Genomic DNA, 27,971 nt, shown 5'->3' with positions numbered 1-27,971 from the left:
TAGAAAAGGTGTCAAAGCAGTATAGGCAAACACAGTCTTCATCTTCTTCCTCACTTGATAAATTGGCATATTTAGTTTTATTTTTCTTAACATGGCGAAATGTCTTTTTCTCCCCTTTTCCGTCAACAAATAGCTGAGGCTTCACAGTTTGCTTTCCTTTTTCATTTTTTAAAATGATCGTGTTGGACTTTTTCTCTTTTTTTGCTTCTTACTCTGTAAGATGTATCCCTTAGAATGGCGGATTTTCATTTTTTTCCTCCCTTTGCCTGTGCGTTTCCTCGGGGCAGCCTTTTCAAATGGTCTGATTTCTTCGGGGGATGGCAAATACTGTTGAGGCAAAGAACCAGCTACCGGCGAGCGAGATGGTTGTGGGTTAGACTCACCTTGGATGTCCTTAGATGTAGAAGGAACACCTTCTGGTAGCCCTAATTGTGGTTGACATGGTTCATTGAGAGTAATTGAAAAGGAAGTGGCTGGACGATTGTCAGAAGTGTTAGTTGTTGGGCATACATTGTTTACTTCGTCTGGAGTCGATGTGTCGTCTTTGAACAGATGGGGACAAGCCTTCAGTTGAGACCATTTCAACTGCAGGAACTCGTGCTGAAGGTAGATCAACTTAAGGCATTTGGGTTGTAGGAACTTAGGCTTGAGGTACTTCGGCCTGTGGCATTCCGACTTGAGGGCCATCAACTTGAGGCGCTTCGGCTTGAGGCATTTCAGTTTGTGGAAGTTCGGCTTGAAGCACTTCGACTTGAGGTACTTCAGTTGGAGCCAACTGAACATTAATGAACTTGTGGCGGTAGTTATTTAATGTTCTCGTATTTATATTAAAGTCTATAGAAGCTTTCCTAACACTACATCCATTTCTTATTGCTGCAAGCGCTGCATTTATTTTCGCTTGTGTGTAGTTATGTCCCTCGGTTTGACTTCTTACGGTTTGCGCACCATTTTCAGTCCATCTGATATATTACATTGGAGAATGAAATTCAGTTTCAGATATGACTTGATACTATTAAAAAAATCAGATCATTTAAATAGTTATCCAAAATTTAATTTTAAATATTTAAAATTATGGTTTTATGCAGTAATTATAAACTGTATTGGCTAAAAATACAAAGTTAAACGGTAAAAAAAAAGAAAAAAAAACATAAAAAAAAAACATTCATGGAGAGCCCGGGACACATTTTCTAATTAGAAAATGTGCCCCGTATTGAATTGGAATACGTGCCCCAACGCCATATTTGATTTTTTTTTTTTTTTGTAATATTTAACTATGAAAATGAAAACTATCTGCCAAAGCAATCACGCCATCAGAACCGTAATGAAATATAATTTAAAGTTAGGTCCTGACAATGAAACAAAAACAGTATCATACATGTTTTTTTTAATGAAAAGTAAATGCTTGTAAAGTTACTCACCAGAAGAAAAACCGCAAAAGTTGACGTCTCATCAAGACAAAGCCAGCTGATGAATTGAGGATCACGTGGAAGGCGTGCGCATTGATGCAGTTTCACACTGTCCGGTAAGCGTCGATACCTAGCAAGAAACACTTAAACTATGGCGCATTGAAATACGTGCCCCTATAGAATATCTGCCCTGGTCTCCCCTACTCGAGATCAATATGTGTATCATTAGTTACATGTGGTTCGAGCAACTTAGTTTGCACACATTGAACTCTGGGAAAGAAAAGGTATTGCTTTCTGTTTAATAAAATGCTTAAACACATCACATGACTTTTTTTTTCTTACTGTGAGGATAAGGCGATTACTTATAATTACACTTCTATCTTTTTTTTTTCCTTTATCTTTTCTTTTTTTTATGTCGTAAAAAATTAGTAAACTAGTGAAATATGATGGCGCAAACTGCATGTTCATTTGACAATTTTTTGTTTTCGAAGGAATGCTTAAAATGTGTCGAGGATATTTCGGATACCTCGTGTTGTTACAATGTATAAAGAACCCTTTCAACAGCTTTAAAATTAGCTCCCAAACAGTAACTTCAGAATTACTGAACGATGCAATTAGCTGTGTACAATATTGACAATTTTTTTCCATTGCAAAATAAGTAGTAAATCACTTATATCATAACCTTGCTAGGTGAGTGTAGTCGTGGGCCTTCTTTTATTTTAAAGTCAAATATACTAAAAAAAATGATGTGGCTTGAAGTTAACCTGCGTGACTGCAAATGTTTTAACTCACCCCTATGTTCAAAACATGTTTATATTTAGACCACAAAAACTGTGGAGAGGTTCAACAAGAAAAAGCCTCCCAGCTTCCCGATGGTACTATAATCAGAGGACACCTGCATTACACCCCACATTACAATGTATGAAGAATCCTTTAAACAGCTTCAAAAATAACTCCCAAACAGAAACTTACTGAACAGAATTACTGAACGATGCAATTAGCTGTGCACAATATTGCCAACATTTTTTTCCATTGCAAAATAAATAGTAAAAAAATAATTATTGAATAAAATCAAAAACCCGAATGTCGGAAAAACCAAAAAAAAAAAAAAAAAACTAAAAAGAAAAAAATATATGCCCAGTAGTTTAGAATTTTATTAAGTATTACTGAATAACTACTCCATTAAAATAGTTTATAATCGATACACACATAAGAAATCATAAATTCAAAAGCAGAATAGAGGGATCAACAGTAGGAGCAAATTCAAATTTTACGGGGTTCCTTGACTGGTCAGAAAGAAATGGCTCCTGACTGTTGATCCTTCTATTCTGCTTTTGAATTTATGATTTGTCTTATGGTGTGTATCGATTATAAAAATATTTCAATGGAGAAGTTATTTAGTAATACTGAATGAAATCCTAAATTACTGTGCTTAGATTTTTTCCTTCTTAGTTTTTTTGGTTTTTACGCTGTCGGGTTTTTTGTTTTTATTTAATAATTATTTTTTATTTTACCCTTTTTAATTCATTTTCATTGACTTAGTTATCATGATCATAAGACGGCAAATTTCGCAATCTTGTGATTTTATTGAGGAAGTTTATATTGTGAGGATTATTAAGTAATTTGTGGTGGTCTAAACTACTGGCTATTAGTCTCTCTAGGGACCTTACTCCACTTAAAGCTACATATGCTTGACCTTTAGCAAAAATGCGCGAACTTAATTCAATCACAGCTATATTAACACTAGAAAGACGGCGTTTTGCGTATACCTAGAAAGACGAGCAGCGGTCACTTTGACCGCCATACTTAAAATAATAGAAATTTCCTCCTTTCGGGATTTTCAGCCATAGAAAAGATTTGTTTCATAATATCAAAGCTTAATTTAACAATTTAATCCTAATATAGTCTGCAAATAAGTCTCAGATAGCTTTTTTTAATTTGACGTTCGATCAAGTGAAATACACATGCTTTACACAATTGGCATTGAGAAAGAGGAAATTTGTACAAAAAGAGGAAATTTTCTTAGCATGTAATAACTAACAAGTACTATAATCAACCATGCATGTGTTTGATTTAAAAAATATCTTAATATCGCAAGATACCGTACATTACTATCTTTTACAGTATTTCGAAATACTTATGTTATCACGTCACCTGTATATTAGTCATTAACAGTTTTTTGTTTGGAAGTTAGAACAAATGCTCGTAGTTTTAGTTCTGCATAATTTAATTTCACACTATTTTAATCTTTTTCCTGAGGTACTTACTTATTTATATGCAGCAAAATTGATCAGTGGGGATGACTTGGCGGAAATTGAAGAAATAGGAGTTCTGTTTTTGAAATTTTCTCCTTTTTTTTCGGCGTCGGACCCTTTTCACTCTTTCTTTCACTACTTTTTAAATTTTGAGCATCAGTTTTTATTAGCGAGGTTTCTTCTCATTCTAACTCAGAAGAACAATCCTTTTCTTCAAATCTAGGCTCCGAAAAATATTCGCAATAATCTCATGAAAGCAAACTATTCTCATCGCTAGAAATATATTTCTCTTCAGATAAGTCAGACTGTTCATTCAAACCATAATCTGTTTTAGATACAAATCTGCAACAGTTTCAGGAGTTAATGTTCCTATAAGTTTTGCTTGTCAACGGCTCATCTCGACATCATGAAGATAATTATGTGACTGAGCACTTCATTATCACCGAAGAAAATAAACGTCAATGCTTCAAGCAAAGCACATGTTTTGGTGCACAAAACAATTAAAGCAAACATTTTTGTAATTTACCTGTTTATATTTACTTCTTTTTAGACCCAAAGTAATTTCACGTGTCCAGTCACATGCTTTTCAAATTTACCTTTCCCAACTTTGCCCCCTGTGCAGATAGCAGAAAACTGAAACCATGCAACCAGCAGGTGTTTCGCATTTTCCTAACAGTTCAAAGAATTAAATCTGACCAGCAGGTACTACTCAAGCTCAAAAGAACATTACTCACCCTGACAACTAACAATAGTCCATAGTACACACAACTGATAAGCGAAAAAAGAAGAAAACGGATGCATAAAGAAAGGTTCACTTAGCGGTCAAAATGACCGTAGTCAGTCTTTCTAGGTATAAACATTTATAGCGACTATAATAATAATCCTAAAAGGAAAAAAATTACTGTTGTAAAATCTTAATAAATAGTTAGGAAAAGTCAATGAAGGAAAAAGAGTTTGAAAATTAAACGCAGCAAATATGAGCATTTGAAAATCGTTTGCGGTCAAAATGACCGCTTCCGTCTTTCTAGTGTTAACAGCGCGGAAAAGTTTCCCGTCAGTCAAATCTTTCTCCCAAAACTAAAAAAGCCCGCCAATAGAGTACACGTCGCGAAACACAGCCCCCGGAATCAAGACAAAAATAAATGCAGCATGTTAGAGATGAAAATCGAAATAGTAGACTTAGGAAACAAACAATTCAGGCAACGAAAACGCTGCCTGCATTTGTCGAACGCTGTGTAGCACGCAGGTAGCGTGCGACACTATCCCGAGCTGGCAATATGGCGACTGGTTGTTGATATGGTGAATTTTGATTACTGCCATGTGTTTAGTGACACTCCCAAGGTTAAGACAAATCGATTGACGCAAGATTTATCAAAATCGGCCAAGGAGTTTAGCTTATACTACGCCACATACAAACAAACGTACATACGTAGACAAATAAACACCTTACCCTCCTTTGCGCCTCGCACGCGAAGTCGGGTAAAAACTTATTTCATAACCTAGCCAGAAGCGTGCCACTTTCTTTTATTTTAACGTCAAATAAACTTTTTAAAAAATAATGTGGCTTAAAGTTAACCGGGATGACTATAAATGTTTTAATTCACCAGATTTATGTTCAAAACATCTTTTTATTTAGACCACAAAAACTGTGAAGAGGATCATCAAGAGAAAGCCTCCCAGCTTCCCGATGGTACTATAATCATCGAACACCTGCATTACACCCTGCACTACACCCTACATTATAATGTGAAGAACCCTTTCAACAGCTTCAAAAATGGCTCCCAAACAGTAACGTCAGAATTACTGAACGATGCAATTAGCTGTGCACAATATTGCCACCATTTTTTTTTTTCCATTGTAAAATCAATGGTAAAAAAACTTATTTCATAACCTTGCCAGAAAAGTGCAGTCCTGGGCCTTCTTTTATTTTAAAATCAAATATACTTAAAAAAAAATGATGTGCCTTAGAGTATACGGAATGACTGCAAATATTTTAATTCATCAGATTTATGTCTAAAACATCTTTTTATTTAGACCACAAAAACTGTGGAGAGGTTCATCAAGAGAGAGCCTCCCAGCTTCCCGATGGTGCTATAATCATCGCCTTGTCCCAAGATCAAGTAACGGCAGGAAGCGAGAATCCGGATGACCGACCAACATGGAGCAAAAAAGCCGATTTCCTCCTATCCATTATCGGATTTGCTGTCGATTTGGCTAACGTTTGGAGGTTTCCGTACCTCTGCTACAGAAATGGTGGTGGTAAGTAATGAAATAAACCTGTTAAAATGCCTGGAGATGTTGCTGCTTTTAGTGTTAATTAGGATAAAGGGCTGCTTAGTTGAACTCCTTAGCTGCCTAATTGGTTGCTTGATCGGAAAGTCTAGCTATGCGCAATTTCGAGGGAGAATTATATTATTACCATGTTGAATAAGAACTATGTGTTAATGGATAGACTTTTAAGCAGCAATTAAAGATAAGTTTAGACATTTAAAATTGTAAATAAATAAGAAGTTTTGTTGGAAAATGTTTAGTCTTCCGCTGCTATTTTTTGGTGGAAATCGTAGGTAAAATTCAAAGTATTATACAGATTAGATTATGTCCTTTCCATGATTAATATACAATTAAGTGGTAATGGATCGTATTTTATGGAATAAGAAAAAACAGTAGATTGCTAGATGTATGGGATGACAGCAAATATTGGGAGAGTTAAAGTTATAGTGTTTGGCGCTTTTGTGAAAACAGATGAAAAGAGTATTTCAAGTTGTACACTGGAATAAAAAAATGGTTTGAACAAATGCTTATACATTTTATACATTACAATGAAGAAGAAAATTCATAAGATGTTTTTATTCAAATATAACAAAATATAACACACATCATTTAGTAACAAAATAAGTAACAGCCTATGTTGCCAGTAATAAAATTTGGAATTTAAAGTATAATTCCTAATCATGAAAATCTGAATTAAAAATTTTACACTGATTCCACTATTTATTCCAAAGCTATAGTGTTTAATTTAATGTATGACCATTCCACCCCAAATACCACTTCACCCTACTAAAACATTCTTTTTTTTAAATAAAACAATCAGAATTTTAATTTTAAAATTGAATTAGAAGGAAAAAATTAGACTGAATGGGACACAATAAGAAAAACCATGAAGGAGAGCGAGCCATTCAAAAAAGCAACGATACACGAAACTACATAAAATATTTTACGAACTTCCTTATCAAGACCGAGCGAAGATGGGAAGTTGTTTGTGAAGGCATCAAAAATATTTCCTCGTCTTTACCATTTCTCAAAAAAATTAATTAAATGAATCCCGTTTTGAAATCAAATCTTTTTTATTCAAATTTTGAAATTTTAGTTTCGGAGAAAAATTTTGGGTGGAAGAAAAGAAGAATGACTCTTCATTCAATGCAAAAAATACACAAGTATTCTTTCTCAAAAGTTCAGACACATGAAACAACACAGGAATAGAATTTGTTCGAGTGGGCTCCGCCTCTTGCTCGTTTCGCTCACGAACAACCGTTCGCCTCCGGAATTAGGCTGAAGTACTTCGGTGGCTTCGCTTCACTGCTCGAAGCATGCGGCGGTTCAACTACTAACTCGATTTCGGCAATCTTCCTCTGGTACTCCGTCCCTTCTCGTCCAGTGACTTCACTATATTTCGCCAAATTTGGCGACAAAAGGGGCCATTTCTCGTTGTTTAGGGACCGAATCGGCTACATTTTGCCAAATCTAGTGCTAATTCAAATGACAACTGATGATTTTAGTAGTATTTTTATCAATTTACATCTTCGGCTCGTTAGTTTGAAGGAGTAAGACAGGGCGAAAAGCGCTTCCTCCGGATATCTTAAATCCAACGATACCTATAGCGACCTGGGAAACATTGACAGCCCTGAGGAGATAAGGTTACGGACAGAAACCCGCTCAGCCAGACAGACGCGCACAGATTTTATTGATATAAATTAAAATTAACCCCCTTTTTTATTTACTGAGCGATAAAAATGTGGGTAAAAATTTTAAAAAGTTAACGTGGAGACAATGCATTTACCTGCATTTTAACTAAAACATAAGTAATTCTAGCATTAGTAAGAGAAATATACCCCGTGAATTCTTACTTTCTTCTGCCAATGTTTATTTTTTCAATGAAAAAATAAGTTTCTTTAAATCATACTTCTTCATTTTACAAAGCTGCTTCTTATAAAATCAATGTCATTGTTTTGCGACCACCCTCCCCTGCTCTCAAATCCATCCCTACACAGTGTTCTTCTGAAGCAGTACTAAATATTCAATGCTCTATCTCGAGCAAAATTTACTCTCTATTACAACAACTTCTCTCAATGCAATGCATTATTAATGCATTGCATTGAATATCATGGTCACTCATAAGGTTAATGGTGTATTCCTAAGGTTAATGGTTCATAAGATTAATGGTATAATAAAACATAGAAGTAAAATCTAACGCGTTGAAGCGAATTCGTACAGATTTTAAATGGAACTTGCAATCAGTTGTACCGTTGCCCAAGACTAAGGAAAATGATATGGTTCGAAGGAATCTGAGAAGAAAAATATAAATCACATTCAAGGGCTTTTATGTGTATGTATTTTATTTTGTAATCTAATCATGTCCTTTGTTTTCAACCTTTTTTTTTTTAAGTACAGACGATTTCGTAATTGCATTTAATTCATAAATCAATTCCTATACGTAGGTGTCGTTTCGGTCTCTTTAATCATCAATATACTCTAAATATCTACTAAACCACACAATGCTACAAATCTAATTTAAACAGTTTAACTTTTAGAGCACCGTCTCAATAGTCACAAATATTTAAAAATAAAGTAAAAGATGTTTTTTTTTTTGCGTAAGTTACTACATTATTTAAAAGTTTTCATTGCATGACGTCTTTGTTTACACTGTAGAGAAAGTTGTTTCAAGTGATTGAAATTCAAAACGTTATTTCATATTAAAATCCCATTGCACCTTAGAATTCTGTGCAACGTACATTGTATGAAGTATAAATGAAAAATGTGTAACAAACGTACATTATGTTAGTAGTTTTGTGTCAGACATTTTAAAAATTATATTCATTTACTATATTTACACATTTTGTTTAAATATAATTACACAAATTATATTATGTGTATCCGTCTTTCTATTATTTTCCTGCAATTATAAACGAACGTATCTTAAAAGCTAATTTCTCATCTAAGTATTTAAATGCATTTTTAAACAAAGTGAAAATTTTTAAATAACTATTTCCAATATTTTGGTGAAATTCATTTCATTAATCTCATTCATTTAGATGAAAGCAAAAGCAAATGAAGAAAAATGGAAAGCTTTTAAGCAATTTAACCGGCAAAAAAGAAAAATGAAATTGACATGTTTAAGCCAAAGTGGTTTTTTAATCCTATTTTTGAAGACTGGAAAAACATAACAAAACTAAACTTTTTTAAGAAAATGCTTTTTAAATTTTTGGCAGTGCAATTTTAATTAATTTTGGAAATCAAGTGGTAGTAAATGCTTTATGAACAAGTTTTAGTCATCAAAGTAAAAGTACTAAAAATTGCTAATCATTATAAGTACGAATATATTTACTTTTTATTTATTGATAAATTATTTTAGTTTTAAATAAAAGTTTAATGTAATTTAGTTAAAATATTTAGTCATTTCTTGAATTATTTTTAATGCTCCTAAAGAGGAACCTTAGTTCTAGCATAAAGTAAATAAAATGGATCATTCTCCTGCGATGTGGAATTTTGCAATTCTGAATTTTTAATTTTGGAACTTTTTTCAGGAAGGATGCAGTTTGGCACTTTTTTGAAAGACAAAATATGTGTCTTTGTAAAATTACAATAGTTCATTAAACATGTACATTTATTATGCAGATAATGATACTTTAGTTTGTAAAAAGGACAAAAAGGGTCATTCCCATTCCATGTTAAAAAATCATGTAGAAATTCCAAAAAAAAAAATTTTTAGTGGTTTTAAGGTTTACAATTAAGTACCAGCAATAGTCTGACAGAAAATAAAGAACAAATACATCATTTTAAGTCTTTTAGTAAATTAAAAATAATTTTGATATCCTTTTTTTTATAAAAACATACACTGAATGCATTACATCATTTATTTTCACTCGTTTAAATAAAGTCTGACAACCTAAAGTAAATATGTTTTCGAAAATACTAATAGAACTAACTATTTAAAATACGTTTGTTGAAAAAATTGAACATTAATAGTTTGAGGACAAGCAATTTTGTAGCAAAGATGGTAATGACTAGAATAATGGTCATGATCATGGCAGGCTGGAAATGACGTATACATGTTTAAAATAACTTTAAGCAAACATACAGGAAAATTAATGTCAAAATGCTTTGTTTCCTTCAGAACAGAATACTATGACGTCATTATTTATGTATTTATTTTGCATTAAATACAGATGCTGAGAGTTTCTCTACCGAATTATGTTCCTCTTTTGCTACACAAAAATATCTACGAGAAATGAGTATAGGAGGATCTTAAATAACGCAAAAAAATGTGTTCTGTGACTATCTGGTGCTTGTCCTCTTCTGTGGACCAACAAAATTACTTTTTGTTTTTGATCTGGACATAAAGTGTATTCTCAGACTATTACTTTGGTTTGAATCAACAACACCTGCACATTAAGGTCTGAATTTGTTATCATCCAAAGACAAATTACATTTAAAACTAATCAGTTTAAAATATAATGTACTTTACGAAATGATAGTTAACTGGGAACCGTTGACCATTAAAAATAACAGCAGCCCACTGCCCAACAGGTACTTATTATATAAGATAATTTTAAAAAAGTAAGTTTAAGAACATTATGTAACTAAATTATTAAAAACAATTTAATGTACTTAATTTGAAGGTAAAAATGTATATAATTAAAAAAAACAAAGCAAATAATTTTATTCTATTCTCAGTCTGTCATTACCATCCAAATCTTTATGCTTTGTGCTGGATGGTAATGACGTGGATGGTAATGATATTTCAATTTATTTCACCTGTCATGAACTAAACTGTAGCTACCATTCTAAAAATCTTGCCCATTTTGATCAAAGGTTCATTTAATGTAAGCAAATAATAATAATAAAAAAACATAATAATGTTTAAAATAACTGTTGATAAATATGGATGGTAATGACAGCAATAAAAGTTTTCTACTTAATTTGATAGCTACACATTTAAGCAAGACGCATGAAGATTTCCACACAGTAAATTTTTGCTTTTCAATCAAACTTAAGGTAGCTGCTACTAAAACTGAATACTGTTTGGGTTAATAGTACCACCAAGTGGTTATGAAAGAGTGTAAAAACTGTTGGATGGTAATAATACAAAATGTCAGGGACAAATGAAAATTGTATCACTAAAATTTCAAAATTTCAATGAAACAAAAAACATACTTTGTTTTGAATTTGATTATGTGAGGCAATTATGAAGACATTTTTTCAAGGCATTTTTTAGTTTTATTTGCAGTATAGTTAGATCACAAAAGACAAACTTTGAGTCGAGGGACCGTGGATTGTAATGACTTTTTAGTATATCTTTTTAGTCTCAACAAAAATAGGTATTGTCTATCACTGTTAAATCCATGTTATTTTGTTTGGTAGATGGTGAAAAATAAATAGAATTAAAAAAAATAATTTAAAAAGAATTATGTGGTTGCAGCGAACATGGGACGGAAAATTCCACATTTCTAGAGAAGGACCCAAATGCTATGAGAAAGAGTCCTTTAAATAATCTGGTATCCGTTACTCTTCTGATTAGCTTCAACAATAACGTTTTATATGAGCAAGAAAAATGTAATAATTTGGTTAGTTTCAAGGTATTATCTCTTTAAAGTAAACCACATACGTTTTCGTAGCGAAATATATTTATATAAATATTACTTATTTAATGAAATGCTTATGGTAATATCTCTTAACTTGCCGGGAAAACACTTCTATCAAAACATAATTGTTTGTTTTAAAATTATTAGTTGACTGAATAAATTTCATAAAAATTGTAGTCAAACATCAAGCATGCAACCTTCTACTTTTATAGCATTTTTTCACACTTGGTGCATAATAGAGTCCCTCGTTTTGAACTTTTTTTCTTTACGGAGCTAAATGTAACGCCAGTCAAAAGTTTTTTTTTTTTTTTTTCAAATCAAATAATATCGTGTGGGAGAAGAATGGCCTCAAAATTTCAGAATTTTGAGCTAAAATACTAAAATGTTCACTAATAACTTTAGTTAAAGCAAAAAAGTCATATTTTTACATAAGGCGATGCCAACTGTGATGAAATTTGATGTTCAAACTTCAAAGGATCGTTAAGTCACGTGTCATTGACGTTGAAACAAATGAATATTCTAATATCGGAAATCTAAAAACTCTACTTATTGTACTGAATTTACGCTCTATTTCAAGTAATCAACGAGCTGATGTGAGCATCACATGACTTCTTTTTACTCCAATTTAATGTCATTTCCCCATTATTGGCAATTTTAATGTGATTCAATTGTTTACTCTCTAAATATCACCAACAGTGGCCAAATTGAAACCAAATTTTAAAAAAAAATTGCCAGGTTGGCGACAAAACTTCGCGAAACGAATGAAAATTCATATTTCAAAAATCTGTTTATTTTACTGAATGCACGATTTATATCAAGCAACAAAGGAGGCATTTTTGCCCTCTCCAAGAACAATTAACTGACTTTTTAGGTTTTAACATCAAATTTCATCACAGTTGACATTTCCAAACGAAAGAATGTGAACTTTTTACTGCAACTAAAATAAGTGAACATTTTAGTGCTTTTGCACAAATTTTTGAAATTTTGAGGCCATACTATGCACAGAATATTATCGATTTAAAAAATAATTATACTTGTACTGTTCATGGGGGTTGGCGACTTTTTTTAGGTGTTACATTTAGCTTCGAAAAAAATGTAAAACGAAGCATCCTAGTACACAATAAAGTTTATTTTAATATATATGTTTTTTTTTAATTTACAATTTCAGCCTGTTGTTTTACTTATATTTCTACCATTTATAGTTTCGAAATAAGAAACTTAAATTTTTCTGTTGACCACAAATGTCAAATAGTTCTTAACATGTTGAATGTAGCCATTGTACACTGGAACGAGAAGGAAAATAAAAATCCAAAACCAAGAACAATTTATTTTTAAGAATAAAATTTATACAATATAACTATCTAGACAGCAAAAATTCCTTAAAGCTTTCAGTTCAATGCTATAGGCTAGAGGTGCCAACTTTAATGTGAAGTGGTGGAAGATTCAGTAGCTTTGTTCACCACGATTTTAAATTCAAGCATGCAAACGAGCATTTGTTGTGTCGCATAAGAATCATGTGACATGTTTAAGTATAAGGTTCCCTTCCTGTGGTATGTCAATGAATTCAGCAGCAATTTGAATGCATTTTTGAGCCAAAAACGTAAAATTTTACATGCTCGCTGACAGAAAAAAAAAAAAAAAAAACAAATAACGCTAACACACACACATAGTATATTTATACCTTTAAAAGAATTTCTGAAATCCATTACTAGCACTGTTTGCTCTTAGAGCACCACGACATTTCATCTAAAGAGAAATACAAATGGAGACTTTTGAATACACTAGCACGCCTACGAAATTTCGTTAAGCTTCCAGAACTCCTTCTTAAGTCTTGATTTGTTTCCCAATGAATGATAAAAATTGAGAAAATTTTTGATCCACATATCTCAGATTAAAATATTTTTTAAAAGGAACTTTTTCAGATTGAATTTAATGAGTTCTATCGAGAAGTACAGAAGATTAGCTTATCTTACCTGTGAAACCTCATGCTTGTGTTTTTCATCATCAAAAACGCTGTTCAAACTAAACAGTGAAGCATGAAATTGAGGAATATGTCCGACATAGATCTAATGCAAAGAACCGATACACATGCCTACCGTTTCATGTGTTCCTACTATTCGCAATTTAGTTTCTTTTTTCCTTAACATTATTTTAAAGATTTGAATTTAATACATTTGTTGAATGAGCAGTAACTATTTAATTGATAATATTATTTCAGTTCAACTTTTAGCACATATACCCTATTTTGCGGAGAAAAGGTGGACGCGACTATGCACAAACTTCTTTACATTTTTAAAAACTGAAACAAGAAGAAGTGATAGATCTCTTTATAATTATCGTAGGAGCAGTGCGCTATTTTTGGTTAGAATTGGTTTTCTGCCATCATATTATGACATTTCCGCAAACATATTGTGTATTGAACTATGTTTGCATCAGTTTCTTTTTTTTTTTTTTTTGCCTATCGTTTTTCCATCATCCTGTACTTCTAATTTACTGAACAGCAGTTGACACAATAGATTCCTTAGTTCCAGGTTCAACCGCGTATTGCATCAACAAACTATTGCTAATATTTGACGAAAAGAAGGACTTACATGTCTTTTTTTTAAGTTCGTCTCCTACCATCATATTGTGACATTTCCGAAAACACATTGTGTAGCAAAAACCGGTTTACATCAGTTCCTTTTTCTCTCCTCTCCTCTCGATTTTTCAACCTCCGGTATTTCTAATTTACGGAACCTGCAGTTGACGCAGTAGACTCCTTAGTTCCAGGTTCAACCACATATTGCAGCAACACACCATTGCTAATACTTGACGAAAAAAAGCATTTATATGGGTTTTTCTTTAAGTGCGATATAACTTTCAGACCCCCTGATGAAAATCTCATAACTAGCACAGGGTGCAGTCAATCCGCTTTCATTTATTCTGACAGCAAATATCAGAAATCGTCTGTAATAGAGAAAAAACAGGAAGCTGTTCTTCATTCGATATGCCAGGCTGTCCCTTTTTTGAATTGGTTGACTGCGTGGACGGCATTTTTTACGGGATTCTTAACTTTCTAAGGATCTATTTCTGACAGCTCCTGGTCATTTAGATTTATCTGACCTTCATAAAAATGCGTAACGTTTTCTCGGTTTAATATTGCTATGCATCAAAAGTTCGAAATGCGGCTGACGCTTTTTAGTGTTAGGATTTTTACATTTCTTAGATATACTTGAAGAAGGTACGACTATTTTACTCGCTTTACAGGGAGATGTTTAAGTTGAGTATTGTAGCTTAGAAACTCCATCTAGAGATTTGTTATTTTACAATCGATATGAAAAAGTTAATGGAATTCGTGTAAATAGAAAAGCAAGGAAAGAGACGACAAAATTGCAGCAAAGAATAGCTATTTTAAAACTTAAAAAAAGAAGAAAAAAAAAACCTTCAGGGACACTGGGCATTAGAGAAAAAAAAAGAGATTTTTTAAAGTTTCTACTGCTTCGTATGTTTTCCCCCTACTGAAGCTTCACCTTAAAAAAATTAAAACATTTTTTACTTTCCAAATACATCATTTTGTTTTCTCTCACGATTAGAGTTTTTTTAAATCCTTACCGTTTCTACCATGCACCTCCTGAATATCAGGGGGACATTATGTTTCAACACATTATCACTAAAAGAAGTTTTGTACAAGGCTTCATTCAAAAGGAACGATTGAAGCTGCGGAGCACACAGGACTATTTTTCCGTCAAGAGAATGGGATGGGCAATTTTAAAGATTTTAATTCTTAGTGCCAGTTGACAGCTGTATATGTATTTCAACGTAAATATACCTCATTGTGTTAATAACTCTTTTTAAAATTTTATTTTAGTGGTTTCCTCTTAAATAAAAGTATTTAACGTTTTACTCCCTTGTGCATTCTACTGAGGTGAAAGATATCTTCAGTTATTCCAGAATAAATACTTATCAATCGTTTTCTTTGCCTTGTCCTTTTGCTAAGAAAGGACAAAGAAGAAAAGATTATTTTAATTATTTATAGGTAAATCTTTTAAAGAAAACGTATGTTTATTTTTTTACAATTTGTATGAGATAGTACTCTATTAATGCTGCAAATATTTCAATATGGTGTTTTCCAAAAAAAATTACTTTCGGTGAATGAATGCATTTTGATAGCAGAGCACTTTGGCATTTAGGACTGTGCATGGCATTTGAAACTGAGCATTTATTTGCAATAAAAGATGCTCGCAAATGACCAAAACGTTACTTTTAAAATAAGGCCCAACTTGTAAATTCAAAAATTAGCTATGGGGGAAGAGTAAACTTTAGGAACATAGTTTCCATTCTATCAGAAAAAAAAATCTGGGCACTTTGAAAAACTTGATTTTTTTTTTTTTTTAAATTTACACAGGATTTTTTAAATTATTTATTTTTATGAAAATGATTTTTCAATGACGCAACTTTTTTTTTATTTACGCATACTTACTCACCAGAAAGGTTACTAACTTTATTGTCATGCTTCATTTTTTATTTCAATGTTAACTAGAATTTTCTACTCAAAGAGAATTTAGACTTAGAAAAAGACTTAGAATTAAGTAATCTACTTCTTCAAGTGTCTCACTATTTCATGGACATAAACTATCAGCTATAAATTTACCGGGTTATAGTTAGAAAAAGATTCTCAAATAACGCAACCTACATTGATAGTCATCACTTATTCCCTCAGCCTTTCTATACATACATTTATAACGAAATTGCTGATAAATTAACTAAACAAAACAATGCCAAACCACAGAAGAAATTAAAAGCAGGTTAAATTTTACTTTCTGTTTTGGGCATCTAATGCAATTTAGAGGTTTTGAAATGTCTATTTGAATGAACAGCATCTTTTGAGCAAGGGAAATATATTTTTCTTAAAAAAACCTAAAGGTACAAAAAACTAGACTTTCAGTTTGTACAACAAATTCTGGATAGGTTGTACGTGTTAAAAATTCGCAAGGAATAACAAAGATCGTTTAAAATAGTGAAGAAAAATGTCTTTTACACGTAAATGACATATTTATCTTCATTTTTTGAAATGAAAATGTATTTTAAAATTATGTGATGCATGGTAAATAATTTCAAAATGACTCTTTGAGGATTTGAAGATAAAAATTTCAAAAAACGTTTTCCTCACTAATGACAATTTGAATTTTTTTCTTCTAGGTGTCTTCTTGATTCCCTACCTATTAATGTTAGTTTTTGGAGCTATGCCCTTGTTCTATATGGAACTGGTTTTGGGACAGTATCATAGACAAGGACCAATTAGTGTTTGGAAATTTTGCCCACTTTTTAAAGGTACTTTATATAATTTTCAATATTTACTTAAAAGAATTTGCAAAAATAATTATTTTTCCTTATAAATTTGTTTTAAGACTGCTACATTTATAAATTTAATGTTTTTAATGCAAAAAGTTAATTACTATCCACAAAGTTGCCTTTTCATAATGTTTTTGGTCGGCAAATATAGAGAAATTTTGTTTCCAAATAATTATAAGAATTAGATATTTTATAATAAATATCATTGATGTTTATTTAAACATTTCTGAGTAAATCATTTCTTTAAACCTTATAGAGGTTTTCTAGATTGCTATATTCTTAAATATATTTTTTATAAAAAATGCCCACGACAATGCATGAATGATGCATTTACATGATTGTTTTTGATTGACTGATACTGCGAAATTTTGTTTCTAAATGCTTGGAAATTTTAATCGATCTTTAAAAATATTTTGTATATTTTTTTTTAATGGTTATCCGATAAAATATTTTGAACGAATACAATATTTTCTTCCTTGTACACTGAGAATTCCAAAGTGGACTGCTGGTTTTTAAAATGGAATAACAACAGAATGTTAGACAATAATGAGTTCATTCTTCCTGAGTTTGAACATGCGAAGTCAAGAATTGGATGTAGTTCACTTTTGTCTGAAGTGCACAATGTTGATAATAGACGGTGCTTCAGCTACATTTTGCTGCTTGAGATGCATGCGCGAAATTTCCACGTAGAAATTAAATTATCAAATATGATTGCCAATAGACACGACTATAACGACGTTGTACACTTGTCCTCATCAAACTAGAGATGTTTCTTACTTTCCTTGAGGAACATTTCAATGACCGCGTCAATGTACTGAATTAAACTAATGACAGAAAAAGGGGTATTAATCAGCCTTCGTATTCACCAGATCTGAATACAAGAGTTTTCTTTTGTAGTGTTTGAAGGATATTGTGTATAAAAAAATTCTGCAAGACTTTGGAGAATGTCCCAGCTAATTTTACGATTCGGTTGAGACAGGTGGTTGCAGAAGAAGATGAACATTTTGGAAACATTGTTATCTAAGATAAGCAGTTAATTTACTATGATGGACAGAAAATACACAGAGCCGTCTGTTGTTACAGTTTTGATATTGTAATAAACAAATCCTGACTTCGTACGTGAATAATCCGCATGAATGATTTTAATACCTGTCACTGTTATCTTGCAATTACACACAAAAAAAAAACTTAATATTTATTAACCAGTGTTATAAGAGCATGAGTCCCAACCTTCGTATGCAGTAAAGAAAAATTTTTACGCTCTCCTGAAAAGTAGTGAAAATAAGACTTACGTTAGTCAGGCCTTGAGGTACAGATATTTATTGGAACACGTTAAATTTGAAAGCCGATCTCTCCCATAAGAAGGTATTGTACCCCCATCATACTATGATGGGTTTTTTCTAGTAGAGGAATACTAACATTTTTGTTTTCTTTTATCCAATACATTTCTAACAGGCATGCAATTTCCATGACAAAACAGTGATACTCGAAATTAAAACGTAGACCAATATGTGACGTAGACACGTGGAAGTTAATGATGGTGGATTAGGCGGAGGACTTTCACCAGCACTGCACTCTTTTAATAGCACCTTTTTTGATAACAGTTTCAGACTCATTACTACTCAGCTCAATTTCAAGAAAGAAATCACGCGACCTAAGACATTGCTCGAATAAACGTTTCTTTTGCGGCATAGCATCTAAAAAAGAAAGTTCTTTTAACATGCCATTTTTTCGTATTTTGTATCGTCAAGATAACAAAATATCATCATATTAGAATGGCAGTGGGGAAAATCATCCTAACTTAGTTTCCGGTTATTGAATGTTTTGTAAAAACTGAAAATATCAAGACTGAAAATTTTGAATTGAAATGAAAGATTTGTACTTAAATATAGTTAGTTCTTTTTATCATTTGTCATCTTTTATTAGTAAGTTTCATGTAACTTTTTAAAGTAATTTTAAATGACTTGTGATTGAGCCTTTTCGATAGGTTTACTGAGAAAAACTTAACTGCATGCAATGCCTGATATTATTTAAAGGACATTCTTTCTAAGTAGAAAATACTGGATGCTCGTCGAATCAGCGGCATGGAAACTTATTTACACCACTATCATTTTCACCTTAATTCGGGTGGTAGACAATTTTTATTCCCTTCTTGTGGCTAATACATTTTAGAATCTTTTTTGCACAACTCACACCCTTAGAAGAGGAAATCGAACTCAAATCCATACTTAATTCAAATATAATAACATACACTGCTGTCATTCCGACTTGTCAATAAAAAAAATTATAAATTAAAACAAAAAACCCGACTGCGTAAAAAAAAAAAAAAAAAAAAAAAAAAAAAAAAAAAAACTAAAAATAAAAAAAATGTAATTTTAGTAGTTTAGAATGTTATTAAGTACTACTGAATAACTACACCATTGAAAATTTTTTATAATCGATACACAGATAAGACCAATCATAAATTCAAAAGCAGAATAGAAGGATCAATAGTCGGGGCCCATTCCTTTTTGACCAATCAAGGAATCCCGTAAAATTTGAATGAGCTCCGATCATTGGCGTAGCTACGGTTTCTGCCGCCTACCGAAGTTCTTCAATTTGCTGTCCTTTTTTTTTTTGAGTATTAACTAATACATTAAATAATCAAAAATATTTAATATACAACTAAAAAAATACATTATGACAAAAGAAAACCAATTTATTTCCATATTTTCTTACAGAAACGAAATAAAAGGTCAGGGATCCACCGAAAATATTTAAAATTTAAGTCAAAAATCCCAATTTCAAGAAATTTTTAGTAACTAATAAAAAAGAGGGTTGGTGTTCTCAGCAGAGTTTTTTCCAAAACTAAAGTCAGTTTCAATCGTTCTTTGGTTACGTTGAGGAGTGGGAGGCACGTGAAAGAAAAGAAGAAGCTGAAGTGTTAAAACCGTAATTTTATTGCTCTGTTTGGAGACGTTAAGGGAGTGGGAAAGATTGGAGTGCGCGGTCCGAAATTTTTTTCGACTTACCTGTAAAAAACGCAATTGTAAGGTGTCTTTGTTGACGTTGTTAGAGCTACCCATAACGCCAACAAAGACTGGTTTCTTCCCAAAATATTTTCTGAATTGCAATTACTTTTTGCCTATCTTTGGTGACTATAAGAGAATGGGGAAGACTCGGCGTCTTTCTTTGGGAATTTTTCGAAGCGAAATTTCAAAAACGCAATTGTATTTAGGCTATCCTTGGGGACGTTAGGAGGAAAATTTTGAGAAGTCAGACGGTTCTCCCCTGGAAACTTTGAAAATGATATCTTAAAAACGATTTAAGACTTTGTTTGATAACTTTAAGAGAGAGGAGAAAGAGAGGGTAGAGTGAAGCTTCCCTCCCTAAATCTTTCTCGAAGCTGCAAGCTATTTTGGGTTGTATATCTTCAAAAAAAAAAAAAAAAAAAAAATCGCGATCTTTCCTTGGAAATTTCGAAAAACGAAATTCAAAACTGTCTTTGACGACATTTGGAGGCTGCGTAGAGGTTTGGGGCCCTACTTAAGAATTTTTCTGAAGTTGCAGCTTGGAAAAACGCAATATTATGCTATTTTTTGGACGTCGGAAAAGATGGAGAGTCTAGGGAGATCCCTGGGAAAATTTTCGAAGTTTAAGTACTTTACTTGCATTTTAGGCTTATCTTTGACCATGTTGGAGGAAGAGGCGGGGTTCGAGTACTTCCGTCAGGAATTTTTTGGTATTGATCTTTTAAAAACTAAATGTTAGGCTTAAAGATGAAATCTTAGAGGGAGTGGACATAAACCCTCGGAAATGTTTCTTGATTCAATGAAAATGCCTTTAAGGCTACGTTTGGTGACGTTAAGAGAAAAGACAAAGTTCAAATACTCTTCCAGGAATTTTTTTGAAATCGAGAAGATAAAAACTCAATTTAAAACGTTGTGAATATGCTTAAGCTACGCACAGAAAAAACAAAAGCGTGGAAAGAGAGAAAACGTGCTGGTGAAGTGAGAGTTCGGAATGTTAAAAAAAAAAAGTTAAAATGAAAGTTTCACTTCTATCGGGAGTCTTTACGACACATATTTTTAAATTTTGTTAAGGAAGTTTCCAAGATACATTCTTGATTCCCTTTATTACGAAAACTTGCGACATTTCATTGTGTCCTCCCCCTGTAGTTAAATTCTACAGAGGAAAAAAAAGGCAGCAAAACCTTTTGTTCCTTGATTTTCCTCCGCCACCTCACTCTGTAGCTTCATACAAAGGAAAAGAAAAACCAGCAGTAGTGCTGATATGTCGATAAATGTTTTTATGGTACATGTGAGACTATAGTTCCAACGATTTATAAACATAAAATTCCGAATTTCTAAAAAAAAAGTATTCGGCCTAGTACACAAGCGGCTAGAGTAATTTTATGAAAATAGTCTGCCAAAACCTTACACTACAAAGTCTTTTTTTGCCTCCAATTTTTCTATGCCATTAAAATAATTTTGGGAAAATAGGCTGAATTATTTCTCACATCAAAAGCGTCAAATTACCGCCCCTCAACAGTGTCGCCCGGGGCGGGCCGCCCCCTCCGCCCCTCTCTAGCTACGCCACTGGCCCAGACTCTTGATCCTTCTATTCTGCTTTTGAATTTATGATTTGTCTTATGCGTGTATCGATTATAAAACTAATGGTGTAGTTATTCAGTAGTACACTTAATAACCTTCTAAACTACTGGGCTTATTATTTTTCTTTTTAGGGGTTTTTTTTTTTTTTTTTTTTTTTTTTTTTTTTTTTTTTTTTAAGCAGTCAGGTTTCTTGTTTGTATTTAATGAGTATTTTTTAGTTTACACTTATTAGAGAATTGCCATTGACTTAGTTATTATGATTATAAGACGGTAAATTTCGCAATCTTGTCATTTCATTGAGAGAGTTTATATCGTGAGGATTATTAAGTAACTTGCAGTGGTCTAAACTACTGATTATTAGTCCCTCTTGGAACCTAACTCGGCTTAAAGCTACATATGCTTGACCTTTAGGAAAAATGCGCAAACTTAAGTCAACCAAAGCTGTATAAACAACCTGCATAACTCATGATGACGCGGGCTCGGAACCGTCGTCAGTCTAATCTTTCTCGCAAAACTAAAAAAGCCTGTCAAGAAAGTACACGTAGCGAAACTCAGTCCCCTGAATCGCGACAAAAGCAAATGCAACATTTTAGAGATGAAAATCGAATTAGTACACTTAATAAACAAAAAATTCAGGCAGTGAAAAGGCTACCTGCATTTGTAGCACACTGTGTTGCACGCAAGTAGCGTGCGACGCTGTGTGCTACTCATAAACACATTACCCTCTTTTGCGTCACGCACGCGCAGTCGGGTTAAAAGTCAACTTTTAGGTTTTAAACTTAAACATTAAACGTATCATGAGAAAATGCATTAGTTAAACAGATGGGAAGTTCGTGGTATTATTTCATTTCGTTACATTGATTTATTTTAGTACCAATTGTCTTCGACATTGTTACTTTCATTTTAAACCTTTTTAACATTGAAAATCGCTGTTGTATACAGCCTACAATTTAACACATTAGCTTTCGAAATTTCAAGCATCTGCTGTTTTTCATATTGACATTGAAACTTATAAAATCATCTTGATTAATTTGTGTACATACCATGCAATTTTTGTTTAAAAGATTAAAAGACAGTGTTAGATTTTTGTGCGGCAAAATATATATATATATATATATAATAAGCACCGCATTATCCAAACAAAGTGCAGTTCCGCAGCAAATGTCTTTTTTAAATTCCTGACTCTACTATGGCTTTATAACTTATGTGAAATCAAAACTGTGTTTCTAATGCGATTTGTTTCATTTAGACGACGTAAATGTTAAAAAAAGCGAAAAATAATAAAAATGTAGCTGTTTAAAATGCTAGAACATCGCTAAAATCATTTAACTACTGTTCAAAAATGGACTAGCAGTTTTTTTTTTTTTGAAATTGAATGCACATACGCACATACGTACATACAGACGTCACGAGAAAATGCGTTGTAACTTAACTCGCTAGTCGTCAAAATGGATATTTCGCGTGTCTATACGTTCTTAGGCACTTATCCACGTGTGGTCGAGTCGAAAGAAAAACTCAACATTCATTCGGGGGTGAGCAAAATGGAAATTAAGGCCGAATTTTGAGTGAAAATTTTTTCGCGAATACAACATACTTCCTTTTTTGTAAAAGGAAGTAAAAATGAATTTTTTCGGCCCACCCTAATGTGCGTTATGTGTGTATGTGCGTAAGTATGTCGCATAGCTCAAGAATGGTATGTCCTAGAAAGTTTAAATTTGTTACGTAGACTCCTAATGGGGTCTAGTTGTGAACCTCACTTTTTGGTTGTATTCAGGTTTTTCTAAAGGGGGTCTTTTGCATCTTTTTGGGGGGAAATCATTGTTAATTTCGATGCAAACTCAAGTGGTGTTATAATTTGGCGGACACTTGACGATATTCCTTTAAGAACTGAAATATTTTCTTGAGAGCACATGCAAGCAACGGTTTTCTCGTCTCCTAAAGCCAGGAAAGATACTAGTGCCGCCATCTGTCGAGAAAATGGATAATACACATCTTTGGCTAACCAGCACGATCGTCCGATTCCGACGTTTGTTATATATCGGCAATGTGGCTTTTTTTTTTTACAAATTTGGCGGGTTTTTTTTATCTGGTTTACATTTGGCCACTGTTGGTGATCTTTAGAGAGTTAATTATTGAATCACATTGAAATTGCCGATACTGGGGAATAACATGAAATTGGTGTAAAAGGAAGTCATCTGATGCACACATCAGCTCGTTCCTTAATGTAGTCATAATATATCAATCTTTCACACAGTAAGTGTAAACCAAATAATTTAAGTAACAACGAAGCCATTGCAAAGCAAAATGAAATCTCTGAACTAATAATGATTTCGCCATTATAGTTAAAAACCAGCCTGGTTTTGTACCTGGTACCAGTACAAGCAGTTTTTTTTTACATTTCTTTCATAATGCAAGCATTACAGTTTGTAGATCATAGCACACATCATTCTTCTAATGCTTCGAAAGTTTATTGAAGCACAGCATTCGTTGGTTATAAAACATTGAATGGAAAACGTGCTTATACCGACTGCATTTACTTTCAAAACTCTATATCTTATTCATCTAAAAGTTATTTTACTTTCTTTTTTTTTTTTTTTTTGAATTGCAGAACAACCTTAATGTTTCCTTCACTTCCTTTTTTCTGCGCTGATGTAGGGGTTTCTTTCAAAAAGATGACAGATGGAACATATTTCCTTTGTAATTAAAAGAGGAAACGAGCAGATGTGTGCATCACATTACTTCCTTTTACTCCAATTTTAATGCCATTTTCCCATTATTGGCAATTTTAATGTGATTCAATAGATTACTCTCTAAATATCACCACCAGTGGCCAAATTGAAACCGGATTTTTTTTAAAAAAATCGCCAAACTTGGCGCCAATTTGGCGACAAAACTTGGCGACCAAAAGACTGGCAATATATCGCTGAGTGTCCGACAAATTATAACACCACTTGAGTTTACATCGAAATTAACAGTGATTACCCCCCAAAAAGGAGCAAAAGACCCCTTTAGAAACACCCGAATGCAACCAAAAGGGGAGGTGCAGAACTAGACTCCATTAGGAGTCTACGTACCAAATTTCAACTTTCTAGGATATACTGTTCTTGAGTTATGTGACATACATACGCACATCCGCACATACATACATACGCACATACGGACGTCACGAGAAAAGTCGTTGTAATTAACTCGGGGACTGTCAAAATGGATACTTCGGATTTTTATACGTTCTTTGTCACTTATCCGCGTGTGGTCGGGTTGAAAAAAAACTCATCATTAATTCATGGGTGAGCAAAATAGAAATTAAGGCCGAATTTTGAGTGAAAATTTTTTCGCGAATACAATACTTCCTTTTTTGTAAAAGGAAGTAAAAATGCAAAATAAGACCATTAGAGAAATGTTCTTTTCACTATTATTCTTATTATTATTCTTAATATTTAGTTTTGTTTTTACTTCCTTTTACAAAAAAGGAAGTATTGTATTCGCGAAAAAATTTTCACTCAAAAATCGACCTTAATATCCATTTTACTCACCCCCGAATGAGTATTGAGTCTTTTTTTGACTCGACTACACGTGGATAAGTGCCTAAGAACGTATAGACACGCGAAATATCCATAATGACGATTCCCGAGTTAATTAGAACAAATTTTCTCGTGACGTCTGTATGTACGTATGTATGTTCGTATGTGAGGATGTGCGTACATATGTCGCATAACTCAAGAATGGTAAGTCCTAGAAAGTTGAAATTTGGTACGTAGACTCCTAGTGGGGTCTAGTTGTGCACCTCCCTTTTTGGTTGCATTCGGGTGCTTCTAAAAGGGTTTTTTGCCCCTTTTTGGGGGGAAATCATTGTTAGTTTCGGTGTAAACTCAAGTGGTGTTATAATTTGGCTGCCACTTGGCGAGTTATTGCTAGTCTTTTGGTCGCCAAGTGTTGTCGCCAACTTGGAGACAAATTTGGCATTTTTTTAAAAAATTTGTTTCAATTAAGCCATTGTTGGTGATATTTAGAGAGTAAATTATTGAATCACATTAAAATTGCCATTAATGGGGAAATGACATTAAATTGGAGTAAACGGAAGTCATAGGATGCACACATCAGCTCGTTTTTTTTTCTTTTCGTAAATCTAAAACGGAGGTTTTTGGACGGATTCTTTTCCTAAGTGAACAACTTTTTAACTATTTAAGATTTATACAAATAATTTTTTATTCTTTGAAATTCGAGTATTCATTGTTGAAAAGATTTGGGGCTGTATAGGGCTCAAAAGGGCTCTTAACGTTATAGAAAACTTGTATTTGAAGTTAATACAAGTTGACTTTAGAAAGTACTGCTAAACAAAATTTATTTTTCTATTTCAAAACAGTAAAGACACCCTTTTTTTTTAACATAGCAAAAACATGATTTATTTGTGCTTCAAAATAAATTTGATGCAGATGTTAGTTGGTTCTCCGGAGATATTACTTATTATCTACGAATTAAAAAAGTATAAAAACTGACTTTATATGAGGAGTGGCACCACTCTACTATTCACAGGGTATTTTCTGTCATTTACACTATAAGCGAAAAGTATTTTTTTTAAACTAAAACCTAATTTAGCTTAATTGGTGGAAAATAAACAAATTGCACAGATTTTTCTAAATTCATACCAAAAAGGTGACTTCAAAAAGTGATCAAAAATCGAATTGTTGAACAAATTCTACAAAGCTTAATTTTCATTCAAAAAATATAGAAAAAAATAATTTGAGTTTATCTCATAGATATCTATTCGTAAAAAAATAATGGACAAAATCTGAGACATGACGGCACATGGCATTAGGCGATTTGATGTGAAATGACCCCATTACGTACAGATAGTAAGGAACAAGAGCGCAGATAGAATTTCATCTTGTTTATGTGGACATGAGTTCCCTACCTCAAATTTTTCCCAGTTTTATATAGTCCTTACATGTATGTGTACTAACGTACTGTAGTTGGAAATATAACTTTAGACCAAGAGTTAAGGTAGTTTAAGCACCTACCTATCTTCGCGCATCTGTTTACGTTTTTTCTCTTAATTATTTTTGTACGCATACTAGTACCAAGAAATTAGCTATATCGGTTTGAAGAAAAGTAACAAGTGTGGTCACGTAGGAACTACTCAACGAACTTGACAATCAACTAAAGTAATTCAATCAACATTTAAATTAGATTGATTCAGTCTGATGAAAATGTCAAACTCAGACGATGTTTATTGACAGTTGAAATTAATTTTTCTAGTCTGCGATTAACGATTAATTTCGTTCCTGCTGGTTTAGCTCAGACTAAATTACTCTGATTGACTTAGTCCAGACAAGAATTATTAGATTGAACTTCTTCATAAAATTCAGTAAAAATAGAGACAAGTAGTTTGCTTTAAATCCAGCTAAATTTAGTCTGCATTAAATTCTTAATGAATAAAAAAAAATGATTAAATATATCAATGACTAAATGATTGGTTAAGTAATTTGGTTAATGAGTCTTCAAATAAATACAGGATTGTGTGATTAAATAAAATAATAAATGCAAAAATTAATGAGTAAATGAATGAATGAATTCATCACTGACTGAATTAATATGTACATTGATTCATCGAATGATGTTTTAGATTAATTCAATGAATAATTGATTCATTGATAAAGTAATTTTTATCGATGTAATTGTTCAAACAGACGAATTAAATATTTATAGATAAAAGTTTTACTGAATGATTGAAAATTTGATTAAATGCATAACTGATTAAATTAACGTATATTGATGAATAAATTGAGTAGATAACTGTTTGACTGATTTAATGATATAGTCATTAAATTGCTTGATTGATTCAATAAATAAGGAGTAAATGAATAAACGAAAGAAAGATTGTTTGAACGAGTAAATAAATGATTAATCTCATTAAATGTATTTATTAATTAATTGTTGACTCAATTCATTGCTTGAATGAATGAATCAAACAACGTACGACCAAAGTAATTGAGTGATTTATTGAAAGAATAATTAGAATTGATTGAGTGAATGAATGAAAGAAATAACTAGAAAATAGCTTCACTTAGTCACTCAATATTTCATTCATTCTTTCAGTCAATTAATCAATCAATCATGCATTCCTTCACTCAATCAATCATTCTATGTATAACTTATCCATTTATTCATACATTCAAGTAATCACCTAAACCTTTATTCATTCATTCCTTCATATCTTCAAGCATTCAAACAAATATTATTTCCATCGTTCGTTCACCAATCAAGCAATTAATCAATTGAACATTCAATAATTTAGTTATGCAATCATTTTTTTTATTCATGTGTTCAGCTATTCATTAAATCAATCCACTATTCTTTAATTAATTAAATGCTTCAAACATTTATTCATTCGATACTTCTGTCAATTAGTCACTCATTTAATTAATCACTCATTTCTTTATTCCACCAGTTGACGAAACTTCGCAATTTCATACTATTAATTAAACATTCATACATTCCTTTAATCAACTAAAATTAAGTGTTGAACTA

At 32.4% G+C, this 27,971-nt stretch overlaps 1 protein-coding gene across 1 annotated transcript in view; it reads left to right on the top strand.

Moving 5' to 3' along the window:
• The window catches only part of LOC129218952 (sodium-dependent dopamine transporter-like), a 144,292-nt gene that overhangs the window by 28,413 nt on the left and 87,908 nt on the right, over positions 1-27,971 (top strand). The window contains exons 2-3 of the mRNA XM_054853272.1: positions 5,696-5,920; positions 16,699-16,830. Coding sequence (XP_054709247.1) covers positions 5,696-5,920; positions 16,699-16,830 — 357 coding nt within the window. The remainder of the gene's footprint in view (positions 1-5,695; positions 5,921-16,698; positions 16,831-27,971) is intronic.

This window comes from Uloborus diversus, chromosome 3 (genome assembly GCF_026930045.1).
Source record: "Uloborus diversus isolate 005 chromosome 3, Udiv.v.3.1, whole genome shotgun sequence".
In the NCBI taxonomy this organism is placed as follows: Eukaryota; Metazoa; Arthropoda; class Arachnida; order Araneae; family Uloboridae; genus Uloborus; species Uloborus diversus.
The sequence above is the reverse complement of the archived record's forward strand: the minus strand, read 5'-3'. Positions and strand labels throughout refer to the sequence as shown.